The 22,725-nt window shown below is 36.2% G+C and overlaps 1 protein-coding gene across 1 annotated transcript in view; it reads left to right on the top strand.

The window, feature by feature from the left end:
• LOC101899769 (cadherin-99C) overlaps window positions 1-22,725 on the top strand; it is a 325,203-nt gene that overhangs the window by 205,994 nt on the left and 96,484 nt on the right. Inside the window, exons 5-6 of the mRNA XM_005190920.4 lie at window positions 4,474-4,652; window positions 7,675-7,797. Of these exons, the coding sequence (XP_005190977.1) occupies window positions 4,474-4,652; window positions 7,675-7,797 (302 nt within the window). The remainder of the gene's footprint in view (window positions 1-4,473; window positions 4,653-7,674; window positions 7,798-22,725) is intronic.

Raw genomic sequence — 22,725 nt, 5'->3', positions numbered from 1 at the left:
TTTGGCAGAGGTATTTCTGGGCTGTATATGTTATCTGGTACCAAATATCATTGCTGTCGAATGCATATTACGAATGTGAGGGACTTACACATTAAATCGGATTAAATCATATATGGGAGCTATAACTATATCTGAACCGATTTTCTCCTAATTCGATGTAGTTGCTTCTGGATTGAATTCGGTCGGATGTGTCATTTAGACTTATATTGGCCATTTGGTGCACAATTAACCCGAAATCGGTTGAACATATATGTGAGCTATATCTACATTTGATCCGATTATCAACAATTTCAGTAAGGTTCGTCCTTGGGCCAAACAAATATTGTTTGCAAAATTTCATCTCAAACGGATAACAAATTGCATTTTTTCACAAGAATATACGGAAGGACGGACATGCATAAATCGACTCAGAAAGTGATTCTATGAATATCCTCAAAAGTAACTATGGGTCTGTCTCGCTTCCTTTTCGCTCTCGCTTTCTTCACAAAGACATAATTCCCCTACCCTTATGTGGTGTAGGGTATAAAAACAGAGTTTTGGTAGGGTATTTCTACATTCGCGGAATATTTACTTCAAGAAACAACTTAACCCTTATCCTCTTGTATTCGATTGCGAAACGTTCTCTCTTAAAACAATGTATTTTTTACCAACTAACAAAAAAAAAATAAACCCAGATACTTGTAATTTTACTTATTTAACTCCAGCCCCAGAGGTTGGCTGATTGTCTAGCCTGCAGTGACTTCCTCATGTCTGTGCAACAGCATCCCGATATCTATGGGCTGCCCAAAACAGCTTAAGTTAAAATATGATTTTGTTTTGGTCTTAAAATACGTTTCTTCTCCTTTTTTTGCCATTTACTTTTCCATTTCTTAACTTATTGCGTTTCTATGTCCGCAAGAACCACATCTCCTTTTTCTTCTTCTTTTTCATGTTCTTCCCTGAAATCTTATTAAGAAAAACTACAACGCACTTTGTTAAAGTGTGCTGTGCGAGCATGCTTAATAGAATGCAAATTCCGGCATTACGGCTACGAGAGAGAATTATTTGCTGATCTTTGGGCAGTAAATTTTCTTTATTTTAGTCGTTTTTTTTTTTTTTTTTTGAGTTTTTCTTTGGCTTCGGCTGTCTTAGACATTTGACATTGACTAACACACTTGCGGTTGGTTTTGGCTTGTGGTTAAAACATTTGACCGACCCAACAAACCGGTGGTGATGGCGGTGCTGGATGTGTCTGATTAAGTAAAGATTGTAAATGTTATGGGATTCTTTAACCTCTTGGAGAAAAACAGTTAAAGTGGTTTTGTGTGGATCCGGAAAGCAAAGGAAAATCAATGCTTAGTGGTCATTGGAAAAATATGGTCATGAATAGAAGAAAGTTGCCTTGCATTGTGGAAATGACATTTCAGAGGCTTTCTCCAAGGATGAGTTTTTAATTTGGTTTGTAATTTATTTTATTTTCTAGGTTTTATTTAATGGTTTTGAAGATTGTCTTCATTATCGTTAAGCGAAAGGCAATATATAAAATATAATAACGAAGAATTCATGATTTTTTGGCAGAATTAGGGAAATAAATTCAAAGATATTTTATCAGAACTCAGAAAAATATACGCATTTCATATAAAGATTTTCTAAACCTAAGTCACATATATTTAGAACGTTGTTATAAGGAACAAGTAAAAAAGCAGCTAAGTGCGGCCGGGCCGAATACCCTTCACCATTTGGAAGAACTTGAAAATTAAAAACAAATCCCAAAACTACCACTTCATTGAAACCCGTTATATGGAGACTAAACAAAGTTGTGGACCTGCGAAATGTTAAGCAGATCCAGTGAATAATGTCGCTAAAATCATTAAAATGTCGACTATCGGAAGATACCGTTATATGGGGCTTTACGAAGACGTGGACCTGCATACAAAAATTTTTGTCATACGCTGTAATGCCCATTACGAATTTCAAATATGAAATAATAAATAATGTCGCTTAAATCATGAAAATACCGAACATCCGGAGAATTTAACCTGCCTACTGGTAAACTATGCATGTATGCAACATTTCAGCCTTCTATCTTGATTCGTTCGAAATATAGCGTGATTACAACAGACAGTCAGACGGACATCGCTAAATCGTCTAAGAGTTTTATGCTGGTCCAGAATATATATATATATATATATATATACTTTGTAGGGTCTATAATGAATATTTCGAAGGGGTTGCAAACGGAAAAACAAAGCTAATACGGAAATGAGATAATTGTAGTAAACACGATAATTTTGTTTGTTTACAGACTGCTCGACAAAAGATGTCCAGCGACAGCGAAGCAATTCTTTAGCTGTTTTGAAGCTATTTTCTTTCGGTTTCTCTGTAAGTTCTTGCACTTTTTGGAATTTCAATGGCTTTACCCCGAGCTAATTTTTCAATATTTGCCGAATGGAATATTGCGATATTTTCAGTTCACGAGCCATTTTTCGGCCACTGCGACGCGAGAGTCGATCAAGTCGCTTCTTTACTTTTCGAACCATTTCTGCTGATGTTGCTGTTTTCTTCCGTACACTTCCTTGACGACGAGCTATGCTACCAGTATCACGGTAACAAGCGATGGTACGAGACACAAAGATTTATTCACATTTAAATGCTGGAGTGCTCTAACGATAACCACTTTTGGTTTTCCAGCCTAATATAAAAAATCACACTATCACGCTTGAATTCCATCACGAATTCTGAAAATTCTCACCAAAATGCTTTTGTACGCTTGTAGACAATATAATGAGCTGTCACTGGAGTTATTTTGACAGCAGTCGGACGAGTGGCTTAGAAATGACAGCCGTCTGAACTTGGTTGCAGTTTTTTCATCTCACCCTGTATATGTGGGAGTTATATCCTAATCTGATCCGAACTCGATAAATGTTGACAGATGTATTTTTGAGCCCCATAAGTTATGTGGTACTAAATTTCATTTTTATGGATTGCGCATTATGCATGAAAGGGACTTAAAATCCCAAATCGGATGAAACATATATATGGGAGCTTTGGTTATATCTGAACCGATTTTGATGTATCGTTTGGGAATTTTCCTCTCGATCGGATAATAAATGCGACCTTCGTTTTTTTTTTTTTTTTCACAAAAATACATAGACAGACGGACGGGCAGGGTAAGGCAGAAAGTGATTCTATGAAGTCACCAAAAGTAACTATGGGTCTACCTGGATTCCTTCTATACATACAATGTTTCGCCACTGGAGCTAGAACCCATTATGACCAGCAAATACCAATTTGTTGACAAGAAATCGTGAAGAAATATGACAGAAACCATGAAAATACCGAATATCGGGAGATACCGTTGTATCGGAGCTATACCAAAATGTGGACCTATACATACAATGTTTCGCCACCGGAGCCAGAACTCTAGCTAGAGAGTCTGTACAGGTATTCTGTAGACATTGAAAGTATGATGTATTTAAGACACTGCACCTAATAAAGGTTTTCTTCAGAAAACACACTCTGAAAATAAATGCCCCCATTCCCAATTTATTAATTCTTAGTTTTCTTTTTTTCGTGGAAGAAAAATCTCATTTACTTATCTAAATTAGCATTGTTTGAACATCTGTTTTCCATTCTAAATACAACACCAATTGCTGACATCAAAATTTACAACTTAAGGACGGTCATAAAATAGAAAAATATTGCGAAGCCTTCTCTTACTGCCGTATGCCATCCACAAGAATGCCGACTTTATTGAGTTTTAAGTAGACCCACTACGCTCTCGCCTCAAACAGTTGATGCTGGTAGTTAATAATCTAATGGTAAAGTTTATTATGCATCTTGCCATAAAATCATTAAAATGTTAATGCTAATCAAGTGAATAAAATGAAGAGGTTAGTATGATCATTTAGGGAAGTTAAAATGTTGTTAACAATTTCACCAAATTTAGATGGGTCAGAACTCAGAATTTAAATTTACGGTTTTTCCAAACTATAACTTTAAAAAAATATCTTCAGTTTTGCAGCAAAATGCCTTAGTATTTTCCCAATCTTTTTATACGTTCCTCATAAATTTTTTAGCAATTTCTACTACCTACATTTGTTGGTCTAGTATTAAAAATCAATTGTAAAATGATAATATCTTCTACGCTGATTCTCCTCTTTTAAAATGCTCGTGCAAAAGACGTTGCTTCTTAAGTCTTGCAAAAGTTTTATGGGCATTGTCATCAGCATTTTGCATAGAAACCAAACCGCAACTGCAATATAACTTAAGTGACTTAACCTCATTTTCCATTGGTAGTCATTTTAGACAAAGAGAGAGAAAAACTGATTAGGCAAGTACATTTATTACAGCTTACCGTTAAAGTGAAAGGTCTAAGTCTATATAGGCCTATAACGGACAAAATTACGTTTTCTTCTTTGACCATTTATTGCAATGAAAATGCTAATGAATTGTTTTGTTTTGTTTTTTTTTCTATTTTTTCTATTTTTTCAGATATTGGCCAACAAACAAATCCACCCGAACTACCCATATTTGGTGATCCCTTTACGGAAATCGCCTTGGATCTAGTCTTTCCCAAAGGAAATCCAATATTCTTATTGAATGGCAAGAAGTTACAACTGCTGCAGCCATTGGATCGCGATGAAGAGAATTTAAGTCATATTGTGTTTCAAGTACGTATTGTTTCATCTTTCAGATATAATTTTATTAGAAATGCCACTTAAAATTGTGTTAATTTAGTGAAAATCATTGGCAACATTTTAGAGCATCCTCTGAAAATATTACTTATTAGCATCTTTTATTGTCAGAAAACATTTATGCCACCACAAAGTCTGACAAATGGTCATGTGATAGGTAAACTATTTATTAAATTTATTAAAAACAAAAATTTCTAAAAAAAAAACAATTGGGACTTAATCTTTTCAAAGTAGGCAAATGAAATTTACAGTTGTAGCTATTGTGGTGAAGCTACCAGAAGAAGAGGGCCGATAGTAAATATTTTCTTAAAAATCTACAAAAAAAAAAACATTTGCCAGCCAGGAAGAATATAATGATCAAATTTATTTAATTTATGCAAATAATATTATAAATTCCTTGCAAAAATGTACAATTTTGGTCATACAAACTTAAAATATTCAAAAAAGGATAAATATTTTTCCAGGAGGTCCTTAAAAAAGTCTAAGAAAATAAGTCTTTTGGTCATGAAAACTTAAATATTTTTAAAAATATTATTGACACAATATACAATAGTGAGATGAAAAAACTGCAACCAACTTCAGACTGCTGTCATTTCTAAGCCCCTCATCCGACAGATGTTAAAATTACTCCAGTGACAGCTCATTATATTGTTTACAAGCGTACAAAAGCATTTTGGTGAGAATTTTTCAAAAAAAAAAAAAAAGTTATTCGTGATGGAATTCAAGCGTGATTTTTTTATATTTGACTGGAAAACCACAAATGGCTATCGTTAGAGCACTAAAACATTTAAATGTGAATAAATCATAAATAAATACCATCGCTCCTTATCATGATAATGGTAGCGTAGCTCGACGTCAAGAAAGTGGACGGAAGAAAACAGCAACATCAGCTGAAATGGTTCGAAAAGTGAAGAAGTGACTTGATCGAAACGCGCATCGCAGTGGCCGAAAAATGGCTCATAAACTGAAAATATCGCAATATAGAAAAATGAGCTCGAGGTAAAGCCATTGATATTCCAAAAAGTGCAAGAACTTACACCGCAACTGAAAGAAAATAGACTCAAAAGAGCTAAAGAGTTGCTCCGCTTGGCCAAAAGTGGTGAACTGCCTAACTTGTTTTTCTCCGATGAGAAAACATTCGTGTTCCAAGCAAATTTGCAAACAAACAAAATGATCGTGTTTACTTGCCAAAGAGGTTAGCTGACAATCTGCAACTTCGGTTGGCCACTAGAACTTAAGCGCCGGCCATGGTAATGGTGTGGGCCACAATAACAGCCGATGGTCGCTCTTCGCTCGTAATAATCGACCGTGGCATCAGAAAAAATGCCGAAAATTTATCGCACAAATATTTTTCGAGGGTGTATTAAAGCCTTGGGTACGCAAACATTTTGGCCGTAGACCATGGACATTCCAACAGGACTGAGTACCATCGCTTCATTTTCAGCACACAATGGCCAACAAAATCTCCGCATACCAATCCGTTGGACTATTGTGTCTGGAGTATTTTGCAAAGCAAGGTTGGCTTTAAACAATACCAAAGTGTCGATCACCTCAAGCAAGCGCATCGTCGGGAATGGGCCAAAATACCGCAGAGTAACATTCGGGCAGCGTGTGACGGTTTTATTGGCCGTTTAAAGGCCATTATTCGTGCCAACGATTACCAATTCGAAAAAGTCTAAAGTTATTCTAAAATTTGATATTATTTCCGAATTGTTGCTTTCATTCAGTAAAATTAAAAAAAAACTATGTAAAAATTATAGCGTTTCACTTTGTTGCAGTTTTTTTATCTCACCGTGTATATATGTTGCATCCGATTTGGCGTTTAAAATCCCTCACAAACGTAATATGCATTCCCCAACAGTGATATTTTGTACCAGATATCTTATAGAGTTCGGAAATACCTCTGCTATATGTTATCAAGATCGGTTCAGATTTGGATATAGCTCCCATATATATCCTCAACCGATTTCGGGTTAATTGTGCTCCAAATGGCCAATATCTGTCCAAACGTCGTGGATTTTGGTACATCCGACCGAATGCAGTCTAAAAGCAAGTGCATTAAATTTGAATAAAATCGGTTCATATATAGCTATTACTCCCATATGTATTTCATCCGATGTGGTCTTTAAGTCGCTCACATTCGTAAAATGCATTCGACAACAATGATATTTGGTACCAGAAATGTTATGTCTAAATGTTTGGAAATGTTAGCCCCCATATGTATCCTTAATCGGATTTCAGGTTTATTTTACACATAATCGATAATATCAGCACAAATGGAGTGAATTTCGGAACGTACCATTTTGTACAACTCGGCTCAGATATTTTTGTTTTTTTTAATATAATGCATCTCCAAGTGATATCATGCACTCTATAGCAAACTATAACTGCTCTAGAGACAAATGTTGATAGGTGGTATAATCTACTTGAAATAAATTCTTTTGTTACGGGAGCTCTACTAAATATGCATAATGGTGTACGGTATCATATAGTCGGCCCCACCCGACTTTTGACTTTTCCTTACTGGTTGTATTTATATCGTGTAGTTTATATCGGCGATTATAATCTTTCATACCACCCATTTACTTTCTTGCAATTGTTTTTAATAGTTTATTTGCCATACTTTATCATCTTTCATATCTTGTTCTCACATCGGTAAAAATATCACTTTATGTGCACACATACATACACACATATATAATTACATATTTGAAAACTTCACAATGTTACCACCTCGCTCGTTAGATCTCTTCATAATTAAGACATTTTTTTCGAAGAGAAAAAAATCAAGCCATAACTGTTTTATTGCAACAAAGGGGTGTACATAAATTATGTGACAAGCTTTGCTGGCAAATGATGGCAGGTGTAACACGAATTGAGTTGGGCATAACGATCGTTAAACTGCAAACTTTTATTGTCAATTTATTCGCAGTTTCTCGCAATGGCGCACAAAGTTTTCTTTAATTGCTAATTTCAAATCATTTTTTTTTCATTTCAGGTTTCCTGTACCGTACGCTCCTCGAACAAACGTCGCAATATACCGATTATAGTGCGCGTGTCTGATGTTAATGATAATGCGCCACGTTTCATGAACACACCTTATGAGGTTACAGTGCCCGAGGTAAGTTACATTTCGTTTTGTTGTATTTGTTATTCATTCTTCGAAGCTATTGTTTCAAATACTATTCATTCACAAAAATATGTATAATGTGTGTTAAACATACAAATTTACAACAAGAACATGAACATGAGCATAGGCAACGGAACGGAACGAAACGAAACGAAAACCCACCGAAAAAATAACAATTAAAAAATATTTCCTCTGATTTTAAATGCTTAGCCAGAGTCATCGTCTTTGGAGTTGTTGGTGGTATCGTATGGTATTCGTTGCCAAAGTCTGCTGCCAAGCATTTGAATATGCATCCGCCAGGCAGCCAGGTATCTTCGTAATATCTGTGAATTACGGTTTCTTGACTACAACAAAAAAACAACAAAAAATACTGTTTCTAAAAGGTGGGTGGCAGTCAAGTTGGTTGGCTTGGCATGGCTTCGTTCTTTAATCTTTGCATATGTATCACAATAGTTGTAGTTCGTTGCGGTGGTACCTTATCTCGCCCACGCCATGCCACACCAGCCACATTGTCTATTTGGGATTTTTTTGTTTTTTGTTTTATTACCGTCTTCTAATTTTCTGGGTTCCATACAAGATTCTATTTCTTTTTTTCGGGTTTTCCAGTTTCATTATTGTTTTATTGCAACGACCAAATATGACTTAAAGTTTAATGCACTTTTCGGAAAACAATTGCATTGTCAAGTTTTGCCCAGAACCTGTGTTCGTCGTCGTCGTGGTATGCGAACTCCAAAGACAATAGTTCTACATCTTATGGCATTCTCGTTGTTGTTGTTGTAGCGCCCGTCCTTTCAATTTTAATTCCGCTCAAATCTTTTTGATGTAATCTCTTAGAATGTGTTCATAGACAGCCATGTACTATTGGTTGTTGTTGTGAATTAACCGTTGATTCTTTTGTTTAAATGCCAAGTGCAACAAAGAATTTGAAATATTTTCTTTGTTTTTTTTTTTTTTTTTGTTTATTTAAATATCTATGAATGCCAATTCATTTGTTAGCTTGTGTTTGGCTGATTGAAAATTTGTCTTGAAAAATAACTATCGATAAGAATAATAAATACCAAAACGATAAATTAAGAATAATCGATTGTTATTTGTCGATGGTGCCAATAACAAAATATGTTGGTTCAAAAGGAAACTTGAATTTGTTATACTTATAAATATAAACATAACAAGTAAAGAAGCTGTAAGTTCGGCCGGGTCGAACTTTGAATACCCTCCACCATTTGGAACGAATTTGGCAATTTTCAAAAAAATAAAATCCTTTCAAAGTTCTGTTAAAATCTTAAAAATACCGAATGTCGCTCTTATATTAGGGTCGGTCGAAGCGATGACGTGGACCTGCATTGGCAACTTTGCCATTAGAATATTCAAAAGCGAAACTTGAAAAAAAAAATCGGTGAATAATGTAGCTAAAATAATCAATATAGAAAGGTACTATTATATGGGGGCTATACCAAAATGTAGACCTGCACAGACAATTTTCTACCTTAGGCTATAGTATCCATTACGAACTTCAACTACAAAATTTGAAACAATTCCGGTGAATAATGTCGCTAAAATCATCACCGAAAATCGGGAGGTACCGTTATATTTGGGCTATACCAAAACGTGAACCTACATGGCCCATTTTCAATACCAAAAGTCTTACAGACTAATATACATTTGAGTAAAATTTTATCAATCTACTTCATTTCATTCGGAGGCTAGAGTGATTCCCACAGACGGACAGACCTACGGACATCGCTAAATCGACATAGAATTTCATGCTGATCATGAATATATATACTTTATGGGGTCTAAAATGTATACGGAATGACAAACTTAATATACCCTCCATACTATGGTTGAGGGTATAAAAAGAACACATTTTTAAATGGTAAACTTTGGTAATGCAGGTCAGGGCTAGTATCTATGATCCAACCAGTAATATAATTTTAATTTCACATTAAATTACAGGGAAATATATACAGGGCGAGATAAACACTGCAACAAGTCAAGCGTCATAAAATTTTTACATTTTAATTTTTTAATAAAAAAAATGTCGGAAATAGCATCAAATATTAGAATAAGTTTCGATTTGTTCGAATTGGCAACCTTTGGCACGAATTAAGGCCTTCAAACGGACAAAGAAACATTTACACGCTGCTCGAATGTTGCTCTGCGGCCTATTCCCGGCGAAGCGCTTGCTTGAGGTGATCGACACATTGGTATTTTTCAGTGCCATCCTTGCCTTCCAAAATACTCCAGACAGAATATTCCAATGGATTGGTATCCGGAGATTTTGGTGGATATTGTGCGCTGGAAATGAAGCGAGGTGCTGAGTCCTGTTGGAAAATACAAGGTCTGGGGACAAAATGTTTGTGCCCAAGGCTTTAATATACCCTCCAGAATATTTTCGGGATAATATACGGCATTTATTCTGAGGCCACGGTCGATTAATACGAGCGGAGAGTGGCAATTGGCTGTGATGACGGCACATTTTCAGCTGTTTTTTGTTTACAACCTGCTAGACAACGAATGTTTTCTCATCGGAGAAAACCAAATTCGCAGTTCACCACTTTCGACCAAGCGAAGCAACTTTTTAGCTCTTTTGAGTCTATTTTCTTTCAGTTGCGGTGTAAGTTATTGCACTTTTTGGTATTTCAATGGCTTTACCCCGAGCTCATTTTTCAATATTTGCCGAATGGAATATTGCATTATGTTCCGCTCACGAGCCATTTTTAAGCCACTGCGACGCGGGTTTCGATCAAGTCTCTTCTTTACTTTTCAGACCAAACTTCTGAAGTTGGTTTCAGTGTTTTCAGTGGCATTTTTCTCATCTCACCCAAATTTTCTATCCTGTTTTTATCGATATCCTCTAAGATTCGTAATTTTTTTTATGCTCATGACTACTACATTATCTATCATAAATAAAATTCATTTGACACATATCAAGACAAAAAAAACCTGACAATTTAATGTTATGTCGTTGATGAAAAAAAAATCCCGATCTCTATCTTTGATGACAAATTTTACGTTTTCAAAGAATTGTGTCAGCAAGATGAGAAAATTTACTCTCAGCAACCTGTTAAGCCAAGATATTAAAGGCATTTAGCGCAGTCTGCGGATGCTGCATTAATCAAGAGTTACATTTTCTTAACAGCTTTCCGACATTCACATATTTCAGTTGCACCGAATAAACAAAACAAAAGACTTAAGACACGAACACAAAGTTTAAAACCGGAAAAAACGCTAAGTGGAACATCCTTACAATTGGGTTAAACTCATTAACAAGATTTTTATTGTCGTTTGTTGTGTAAAACAAAAAAAAAAAACATGGAAAAATGTTTGCAATCTTTTAATAAAAATACAATTCAATTAAAATAAAATAACTTTATTACCAACCATAATTGACAAATGAAGGTATGCCGGACCCCATTTTATGCAATCTTTTCAATGGATGTTCTTTCACCAGCTCTGCTTGGTAATTTTCTTTTTCTTTCCTACACTCTGTGGCCAGAGCCATACCCTCTTACTCAATCATCATTTAATTACAGAGTTATGGCTTCCGTGTTATGTTTTTTCCGGCATCTTGGTCATGTTCATGTTGTAAGAGAGTTTTTGTTACTCCATCCCTACTCCTCCTCCTCCTGCTTCTTTGAGTCATACTTGTCTCCTTGTTCCAAGATTATAGTTTATGCAATAGAACGCCAAGGGTAATTAGATGGTTGGTACAAAAAGGTAGCTATGACTTAGAACCTGGTCTCCGAACAACTGCACCACCAGTAGCTAGTGACCAGACCAAACCACATCACAACAATCGCCTCAAAGAACTGTCATCAAGAACTCGTTTCTTTTGATTGAAGAGCAGAATAAAGTTGATTGAAAACACAATAGAATCACATTGCAGCCATCCAGCCAGCCCTGATGCAGCTTGATCTCAGAGATCAGCTGCCAGACACAAAAAGGAGAATATTTGATAGTCTTAGACAGGAAAATCGCAAAAATATTAGAAACGAGATCAGGAGCTTTTTTCATGTGATTCTGTGATCAATAAAACGAAAGGCTTGTCATCAATCAACATGATTGAGGGAAGAATGTGAAGTGAACTTGAAAAGAGAGAAACAAAAAAAAAAACGTTCGCCATCAACTCAGTCGGCAGCCTGAAACTAAAATGACAAATAGCCATAATATCGACAGTGGAATATCAATGAATGAAAGGAATTGATGTAAAATATCCCGCGAAGAAATATAAAAAATAGGAGGAAGAATGTAATTGTTGGGTAGACTGCTGAGAAAAGAGAGAACAACTTAGTGGAAAATATGTAATTTTTAATGAAATTATTAAAGTTATGATCACCATGACCACCATGTCTGCGTAAGTTGATGAACTCATAAGAATAGGAATTTTTTTCGATCTAGACTTTATTTTGTATTGAAATAAAATGAAACTTGAAACCTGTTGTTGAATGCAATGGATAGTTGGAATAATTGGATATGGATAAAATTGATATTTTAATACTGAAATCGGGTCAACAGTTCTCAAAGTTCAACCTTATGACTAGAGTCGAAATAACGATTTTAAATACAATATTGACTTATCAATGCCAATTAATCTGGCTAACAGGTGCGCACTATAACATCTGAAGGATTTATACGTTTTGATCTAAACTTGGCACATCGACTTTCAAGAATGGCAATATCTTCCTTCTAATACTTATCCCTCAAACGGCCAAAGAAAGAAATCATACATCTCATAGAAAGCGAATAGGATAATCAATTAGGTTGTTAAAATTTACAATATCGGCCCACTAATTCCGGTACTTCCTCTAAGAGGATGAACATCTTGAATAATCATTACTTTCATAAAATACAAAATTCTTCTCCAATTTTCCCCAAAGGCACATCTAAGAGCTAAAGAGTTTCTTCGCTTGACCGAAAGAGGTGAACTGCCGAATTTGGTTTTCTCCGATGAGAAAACATTCGTTGTCCAACAGTTTGTAAACAAACAAAATGATCGTATTTACTTGCCAAAGAGGTCAGCTGAAAATGTGCATCTTCGGTTGGCCACCAGAACTCAAGCGCCGGCCATGGTGAAAGTGAGGGCCGTCATAGCAGCCAATGGTCGATCTCCGCTCGTATTAATCGACCGTGGCATCAGAATAAATGCCGAATATTATCGCGAAAATATTCTGGAGGGTGTATTAAAGCCTTGGGCATGCAAACATTTTAGCCGCAGACCTTGGACATTCCAACAGTACTCAACACCATCGCACTCAGCACGCGCCACCCAAGAATTTTTACAAAATGCTTCATTTCCAGAGCATAATGACCACCAAAATCTGCGGATACCGATCCGTTGGACTATTGTGTCTGGAGTATTTTGGAAAGCAAGGTTGACTCTAAAAAATTTCAAATTGTCGATCACCTCAAGCAAGCTCTTCGCCGGGATTGGGCCAAAATACCGCAGAGCAACAATCCGGCAGCGTGTGACGGTTTCATTGGCCGTTTGAAGGCCATAATTCGTGCAAAAGGTGACCAATTCGAACAAATCTAAACATTTTCTAAAAGTTGATGATATTTCCGACATTTTTTGCTTTCATTCAATAAAATAAAAAAAAATGTAAAAATTATGGCATATGACTTTGTTGCAGTTTTCATACCCTACACCACAAGGTGGTCAGGGTATTATGTCTTTGTGCATTTGTTTGTAACAGGCAATAGGAAATGGCAATGGATCTGCATAGAATCACATTCTGAGTCGATTTATGCCTGTCCGTCTTGCACAAATCATTTGTTTGGCCCAAGAACGAACCCTATTGAAATTGGAGATAATCGGTCAAAATTTACATATAGCTCCCATATATATCTATATACCGATTTGCCTTTTATTGTACACCAAACGTGTAATATCAGCCCTAATAGTATGGGATTTTGCACACACAACCAAATTAGGCCTGAAAATAAGTATACCAAATATGATCGAAATCGGTTCAGATATAGCTATAGCTCCCATATATATTGTTCATCCGATTTGTTATTTTTGGTACTCCGCTGCCGTAATATGCACTCTGTAACAACAATATTTGGGAAAATCCACTAAATACAGCTCAGAAATACGTTTGCTAAATTTTATCGAGATCGGTTCAGATTTGGATATAGCTCCCATATATAACTTCGTCCGATTTACCTTTTATTGTGCACCAAACGTCTAATATTTTATACCCACAGACGTAATATGCACTCCGTAACAACGATATTCAGGGAAATATATCAAATACAGCTCAAAAATATCTTTGCCAAATTTTATCGGGATCGGTTCCGATTTGGATATAGCTCCCATATATATTTTTATCCGATTTCAAATTAATTCTGCATCAATTGGGCAATACAAGTCCGAATTTAAAAGATACAAATGCTTCGGCATATTTAGTCCTTTGATATATAAGTTATAGTATATAAGTTATAGTATATATATAATCATAGCGTGTATGATTGAATTCTCCCATAAAAACTTTTAATTGTTTTGCGGAGCTCTACTAAATTAGCAAAGTGGTGTAGGGTATCATAAATTCGGCCCCGCCCGACTTTAAGACTTTCTTTACTGGTTTTATCTCTACCTGTATATCTTTATCCTATATCAAGTTTATTGTGCGCCAAATGGCTAATATCAGCCCAAATTACTGAATTTTGGCTCATCCGACCGAATTCAGTTTAGAAGCAAGTACATCAAATTTGATGAAAATCAGATATATATAGTGCTCGGAAATACCTTTATCAAATTTTATCAATATCGGCTAAGATTGGCATTTTGCTCCCTTATATATCCTTAATACGATTTCAGGTTTGAAACAGAACTATAACTGCTTTAAAGCCTAATGTTGATAGGTGGTATGATCTAATTCAAATAAATTCTATTGTTACGGGTGCTTTACTAAATATGCATAGTGGTGTAGGGTATCATATAATCGGCCCCGCCTGACTTTTGACTTTTCCTTACTGGTTTATTATTAATCCTCCATCAAGATGTTATGCCTCACTTACAAATGGGGATTTTATTAAAGATTCCATTCATCTACATGAATTTATTTATTTATCAATTTATTATTACGTTTCTAAAGGAAATAAAATAATACAATACTTCTTCTAGTTACACCACAATCTGACATGAGCGGGGCTTATGATATTTCCTTTCCTATCGGAAAAAAATTACATTTACAAGTCTTGTGGCACAATCATTTTTTGTTGCTGATGCTGTCGTTGTTGTTGCTCTGCAACTTACTATCTTATTAGAATATTGGCCGAGAGTGTATTAATTTCCTGATTGCATAAATCAAAATGCACTTCATTTCGGTTTGTCGATACAAATCAAACTAATGACAGAAATTGAAAAGCCGGTTCTCTTTATGCCAACGCAATGAAGTTGGGTTTATTTTTCCTAATTCTCTTTCAATCGAAATACCGTTTCTATGTGTCTCCCTCGGCATTGGTTAGCATTGGTATTCACACTTCTCTTTCTCTCTCTCTCTCTCTCTCTCTCTCTCTCTCTCTCTCTCTCTTGTCATAAACGTTCTCGATTCTTTTTTTCCAACAGCAAATTTATGTTAAATATGTAGTAATAGCCATACCACTTGTTACATTATGTCAATCCACTTAATGTTGTGTCGTTTATTTTTATTTAGTCAGACATTTCCAGTTTTCATGTGACTGACCGACAACCGATCGTCGGGCCGTTATTTGGTCTATGGCGGTCGGCTTGGCTCAACATTTGTTTTCGGGGGGTTTTTATTTCTGGGAGGACTATTTTTTTTGTTTGTGGCGAATTGAGTTTTGTCATTTGGCCATTTGATTTGATTCGATCCGGCTGTTATGTTATTGCTCCTGCTGTTGCCACCATAGTGGTTGTTGCTGTTGTTGTTGTACCTTGCCGCTTCCACGTTATTAGTGGAAAAATATTATGTCAACTCAGTTTGAATGATTGCCCATTAAATGAGCTTAAAAATGCCCATTTAGTGTTCGCTGCAAATAACGAAAAAGAAAACAGCCACAACATGACCACTTTTTGTGCTTTTTTTGTTGTCTGCGGGACAATAACATTTGAAAAGACAGATATATTGCAGAGAGGTGACTTGTCAAAGTCGTTCGACTACATTTCAAACCAAAGATTTTTGCTAACAACTGTGATTGGCGACTGTGGTTGGGCTATGGAAAAATACATCTATGCAACACGAAAAACATTTTTCTTTCTATTAATTTCGATTAGCATTAAAGAGGAATTATATTTAGATTCTTTATGAGCTGCCATGAAATAAAATATCGCATTAGCTGACTATAAACGAAAAAAGTAATAAAAAATCGAATTTTCTTTGAAGTATTTTTAAGAGCTGCCATTAAATCGGAGGGTATAATAATTTTGTAATTATTGAGAGGATTTTATTAATTTTCGTTTTTATTATAATCTGTAATATATTGGAGTTTTTGTATTTAAAAAGGGAAGTCGCAAAAGTTGTTGCCACACCATACGAAGTTGCCAATTTGCATTTGTTTAATTACTAGGAAGTGCCCAAAACTTCGTCAGCGAAAAATCCAGCTTTTTAGATTCGTTCCAAAAATGTGTGTTAGGCCTTTTTTTGTACTTAAAACGCAGAATTTGTTCAGTTAGACAAAATGTTAGAATCAGAACTTCATACATTATACCAAATTTTCAAACTTTCAAGGATTTATTTATGCGGGTGAAATGAAAAAACTGCAACCAACTTCAGACTGCTGTAATTTCTGAGCCACTCGTCCGACAGCTGATAAAATTATTCCAGTGACAGTTCATTATATTGTTTACAAGCGAACAAAAGCATTTTGGTGAGAATTTTCCAGAAAAAAAGTTATTCGTAATGGAATTCAAGCGTGATAGTGTGATTTCTTTATATTTTTGCAGGAAAACCACAAGTGGCTATCGTTAGAGCACTCCAGCATTAAAATGTGAATAAATCTTTTGTGCCTCGTATCATCGCTCGTTACCGTAATACTAGTAGCGTAGCCCGACGTCAAGGAAGTGGATGGAAGAAAATAGCAACATCAGCAGAAATGGTTTGAAAAGTAAAGAAGCGACTTGATCGAAACCCGCATCACAGTGGCCGAAAAATGGCTCGTGAGCTGAACACATCGCAATATTCCATTAGGCAAATATTGAAAAATGAGCTCGGGGTAAAGCCATTGAAATTTCAAAAAGTGCAAGAACATACACCACAACAGAAAGAAAATAGACTCAAAAGAGCTAAAAAGTTGCTTCGCTTGGCCGAAAGTGGTGAACTGCCGAATTTCGGTTTTCTCTAATGAGAAAACATTCGTTGTCCAGCAGTTTGTAAAGAAACAAAATTATGTTGTTTACTTGCCAAAGAGGTCAGCTGAAAATGTGCACCTTCGGTTGGCCACCAGAATTCAAGCGCCGGCCATGGTGATTGTGCTGGTGTGGGCCGCCATAACAGCCGATGGTCGCTCTCCTGCAAACAAAGTGAAACGCCATATTTTTTTAAATCCTATTGAATGAAAGCAAAAAATATCGAAAATAACATCAACTTTTAGAATAAGATTAGATTTGTTCGAATTGGCCACCTTTGGCACGAATTATGGCCTACAAATGGCCAATGAAACCGTCACACGCTGCCCGAATGTTGCTCTGCGGTATTTTGGGCCATTCTAGGCGAAGCGCTTGCTTGAGGTGATCGATACTTTGGTACTTTTTAGTGCCAGCCTTGCTTTCCAAAATACTCCAGACACAATAGTCCCACGGATTGGTATCCGAAATTATTTGGTAGCCATTGTGCGCTGGAAATGAAGCGAGGAACCTCATTTTGTAACCATTCTTGGGTGGCGCTTGCTGAGTCCTGTTGGAATGTCCAAGGTCTGTGGCCAAAATGTTTGCGTTCCCAAGGCTTTCATACACTCTCCAGAATATTTTCGCGATATTATTCGACATTTATTCTGGTGCCACGGTCGATTAATACGAAGGTGCACATTTTCAGATGACCTCTTTCGCAAATAATCAGGATCATTTTGTTTGTTTACAAACTGCTGGACAACGAATGTTTTCTCATTCATTCGGCAGTTCACAACTTTGGGCCAAGTGAAGCAACTCTTTAGCTGTTTTGAGGTGCACATTTTCAGCTGACCTCTTTGGCAAATAAACAGGATCATTTTGTTGGTTTACAAACTGCTGGACAACGAATGTTTCCTCATTCATTCTGCAGCTCACATCTTTGGGCCAAGCGAAGCAACTCTTTAGCTCTTTTGAGTCTACTTTCTTTCTGTTGCACTGTAAGTTCTTCCACATTTTGGAATTTCAATGGATTTACCCCGAGCTCGTTTTTTCAATATTTGACGAATGGAATATTGCTATGTGTTCAGCTCACGAGCCATTTTTCGGCCACTGCGACGCGGGCTTCGATCAAGTCGCTTCTTTACTTTTCGAATCATTTCTGCTGATGTTGCTGTTTTCTTCCCTCCACTTCCTTGACGTCGGGCTACGCTACCAGTATCACTGTAACGAGCGATGGTACGAGACACAAAATATTTATTCACATTTGAAGGCTGGAGTGCTCTAATGATAGCCAGTTGTGGTTTTCCAACCAAATGTAAAGAAATCAAACTATCACGCTTGGATTCCATCACGAATAACTTATTTTCTAGAAAATTCTCACCAAAATGCTTTTGTACGCTTATAAACAATATAATGATCTGTCACTGGAATAATTTTAACAGCTGTCGAACGATTGACTTTGAAATGACTGTGGTGTGAAGTTAGTTGCAGTTTTTTCATCTCACCCTATAGTGTTCATTTAAAGTACAAGTAAGTTCGAAAGCTTCGAAAATTCTAACATTACCATCTTTCTTCTCTAATAATCAAACGTTGTTTTCATAAAAACCAGTAAAGAAAGTCTTAAAGTCGGGCAGGGCCGACTTTATGATATCCTACACCACTCTGCTAATTTAGTAGAGCTCCACATAACAATTAAAAGTTTTTATGGGAGAATTCAATCATACACGCTATGATTATAATTATAATTTAAAGTTCAATGGACTAAATTGCCGAAGCATTTGTATCTTTTAAATTCGGACTTGTATTACCCATTTCATATATATGGGAGCTATATCCAAATCTGAACCGATCTCGATAAAATTTAGCAAAGGTATTTCTGAGCTGTATTTGATATATTTCCCCAAATATTGTTGTTACAGAGTGCATATTACGGCTGCGAAGGACTAAAATAACAAATCGGATGAACAATATATATTGGAGCTATAGCCGAACCGATTTCGATCAAATTTGGCATACTTATTTTCAGACCTAATTTGGTTGTATGTGCAAAATGCCATACTATTTGGGCTTATAATACACGTTTGGTGCACAATAAAAGGCAAATCGGACGAAGATATATATGGGAGCTATATCTAAATTTTTACCGATTTTCTCGAATTTCAATAGCGTTCGTCCTTGGGCCAAACAAAAAGGCCTGACTATTTTGCATCAACTAGATAAATATATTTGACAAAAGTATCTCAATTTCCGTTACAAAAAAAATTTTTGAATTTCTCTTTTTTTATTGAGCCCAACTCGCTTGTTTTTTACAACAATCAAATCATCCAGACTTGATGACAAAAAGCAAACCATTTATTTACCGCAAACATCGCACTTGTTGTGTCAAACGGTATCTCTATTCTGTTTATGATTTTGGAATGAAATAGTTAATACCGATCTGTTAGAATTGCTACTGCCAAAGCAATGACGGCTACCATCCAACCAACCTACAAACATGGTCTTGTCTGCTACTCTTGGCCATATAACATCTCGTTGTCTTATTGTCATCGCTAAGTTTTTGTTTGATCGTTGCTGTTTGTTGGCGTCGGGTTTGCTGCGTCGTTTGTTTCGGTTCTTTTCTGTTCTTAAGCAAGTTGTTTATGGTCTCTTGTGAACATCTTGTTAACAAGCATTGACTGACGTCCACAGTCAATTAAAGATAAATTACATCCTTAAAACTGTAAAAAAGCCAAGCGAATACACACACACACACACAAAATGCTCTGACTGAAATACATATGAAACGCACATATTTGGTTGTGGGGCTCCTATTTTGACAACAGCAACAACACCAAGACTGTGTCATTTTATTTTCTATTGAAAAGGTCCGTCCATGTAGATGGTGCAGAATAACGCTGTCTGGTAAGAATCTGTTTTGGCTATTCGACTCAATGGTGGTCGTTTTCACCAAGAAAGTATCCTCCATTCCATTTGGCCAGCAATGTAACGCATGTTGGTTTTAATTGTCACTGACTGCTAAAAATCGTTACAATTTACTTTTCTTGTATTATGACTACTTTTCTCCAGCGTTTTGTCAAAAATGGAATGCCGAAGGGTGTCCTCTAGCTTAGCTAAACATAGCTCCCATGTTGGTGCCACACAAACCGTTTTAGTACAAAAATGGCAAAGTTAGTTCTGGCTTCCTGGCGTTCTCGATACACTTTGCTGCATAGCACATGCATACATATATATATATGTACGAGTATGTGTGTCTGCCGGTAACATCAGCTCACCTTCCGTTTTGCTTGTTGTTTTATATGGAATCTGATGTAGAAAATTAATTGGTGAAAGGTTCTCTAAATGGTATTTTCTCACACATTTTCAACCATTTGCTGTTTTTGGTTTCTCTTCTCTCGTTTTTTTTTTTTTGTTTTTTTCTTTTTCATTTGTGGGTCTTTTGTAAAAGTTTGCAGTTGTGTTGTAGGCGCTTTTGTTGTTTTATTATTGGTTTAATGAAATACAAGTAGCTTTATTGCCGTAGGCGTAAATAGAAAAAGTAACAGATACTTGTGAGGTATGTGTGTGTGTGCGTGTGTATGTAATGTAGATTGTAAAATATTTACAATTTGTTTGCTTAATTTATCTGATATCCATGAGAAAGTATAAACTACCGTTTCAAAGGAATTTCCATGTAAATGTATAAGCTATGCTAAAGTTTAGAGTTTATTGTAAAAATAAATTAAAATTGGAGGCAGGGTAGAAGTTCGTATTAAAACATGACTCACAATGAACTTTTGACTACAATTTATCCATAGGAGAAGTTACTTTCTTACTTAAAATCAAATATATAGGTCTTCTATAGAGCGTCCACAATTGAAGTAAATTTTCTCCATTTTTTGCAAAAAAATATTCTATCAATCAAAAAACTTTTCGCTATATTTTGTCAGATTCCTTCTAACAGTTCCTGCTAGGCCTTTTAATACCCTCCACCATAGTATGGAGAGTATATTAGGCATGTCATTCCGCTTGTAACACCTCGAAATATACACTTTAGACCTCACGAATTACATATATTCTTTATCAGCGTAAAAATCTTAGACGAGTTAGCCCTGTCCATCTGTTGTAATCACGCTAGAGTCTGAAGCTCATAAGAGGCGAAATTAATATCCGATTCCGTTCAGACTTAGTACGAGTCAATATCTCCATCAACACAAGATCTATAATATAAATGGTAGAGATCGGACCATTGCTTCTGGTACCTCCCCCACATAGGGTTCAAGATTTAAAAAAAAAACAATACTTTTAAAGAACGCGAAAAAACATCCAACTCTCTCTAAAATATAAACCTACCACCATTTTTGCTAACACAAGATCTGTTGTGAAGATGATATATACGGGGTGAGAAAAAAAAAACTGCAACAAAGTCAAACGTCAACATTTTAAAATATTTCTTTTTAAATTTTATTGAATGAAAGCAAAAAATATCGGAAGTAGCATCAAATTTTAGAATAAGTTTAGATTTATTTGAATTGGTCACCTTTGGCACGAATTATGGCCTTTAAAGTCCAATGAAACCGTCACACACCACCCGAATGTTGCTCTACGGTATTTTGGCCCATTTCCGGCGAAGCGCTTGCTTGAGGTGATCGACACTTTGGTATTTTTCAAAAAACTTCAAACACAATAGTCCAACAGATTGGTATCCGGAGATTTTTGTGGCCATTGTGCGCTGGAAATGAAGCGAGGAACCTCATTTTGTAACCATTCTTGGGTGGCGCGTGCTGAGTGCGATGAAGCTGAGTCCTGTTGGAATGTCCAAGGTCTGCGGCCAAAATGTTTGCATGCCCAAGAATTTAATCCACCCTCCAGAATAATTTCGCGATAATATTCGGCATTTATTCTGATGTCACGGCCGATTAATACGAGCGGAGAGCGACCATCGGCTGTTGTGGTGGCCCACACCATCACCATGGCCGTCACCATGCACATTTTCAGCTGACCTCTTTTTTAAGTAAACACGATCAGTTTGTTTGTTTACAAACTGCTCGACAACGAATGTTTTCTCATCGGAGAAAACCAAATTCGGAAGTTCACCCCTTTCGACAAAGCGAATCAACTCTTTAACTCTTTTGAGTCTATTTTCTCTCTGTGGCGGTGTAAGTTCTCGCCCTTTTTGGTATTTTAATGGCTTTACCCCGAGCTCATTTTCCAATATTTGCCGAATGAAATATTACGATATGTTCAGCTTACGAGCCATTTTTCGGCCACTGCGACGTGGGTTTCAATCAAATCGCTGCTTTATTTTTCGATACATTTCTGCTGATGTTGCTGTTTTCTTCCGTTCACTTCCTTGACATCGGGCTACGCTACCAGTATCATGGTAACGAGCGATGGTACGAGACACAAAAGATTTATTCACATGTTAATGCTGGAGTGCTCTAACGATAGCCAATTGTGGTTTTCCAGCCTAATATAAAGAAATCACACTATCACGCTTGAATTCCATCACGAATAACTTTTTTCCGGAAAACTCGCACCAAAATGTTTTTGTACGCTTGTAAACAATATAATGAGCTGTCACTGGAATAATTTCAACAGCTGACGGACGATTGTCTTAAAAATGACAGCAGTCTGAAGTTGGTTGCAGT

The sequence above is a fragment of the Musca domestica genome, unplaced genomic scaffold, assembly GCF_030504385.1.
Source record: "Musca domestica strain aabys unplaced genomic scaffold, Musca_domestica.polishedcontigs.V.1.1 1, whole genome shotgun sequence".
NCBI classification, from domain to species: domain Eukaryota; kingdom Metazoa; phylum Arthropoda; class Insecta; order Diptera; family Muscidae; genus Musca; species Musca domestica.
This window is presented reverse-complemented; position numbering and strand designations above follow the sequence as displayed.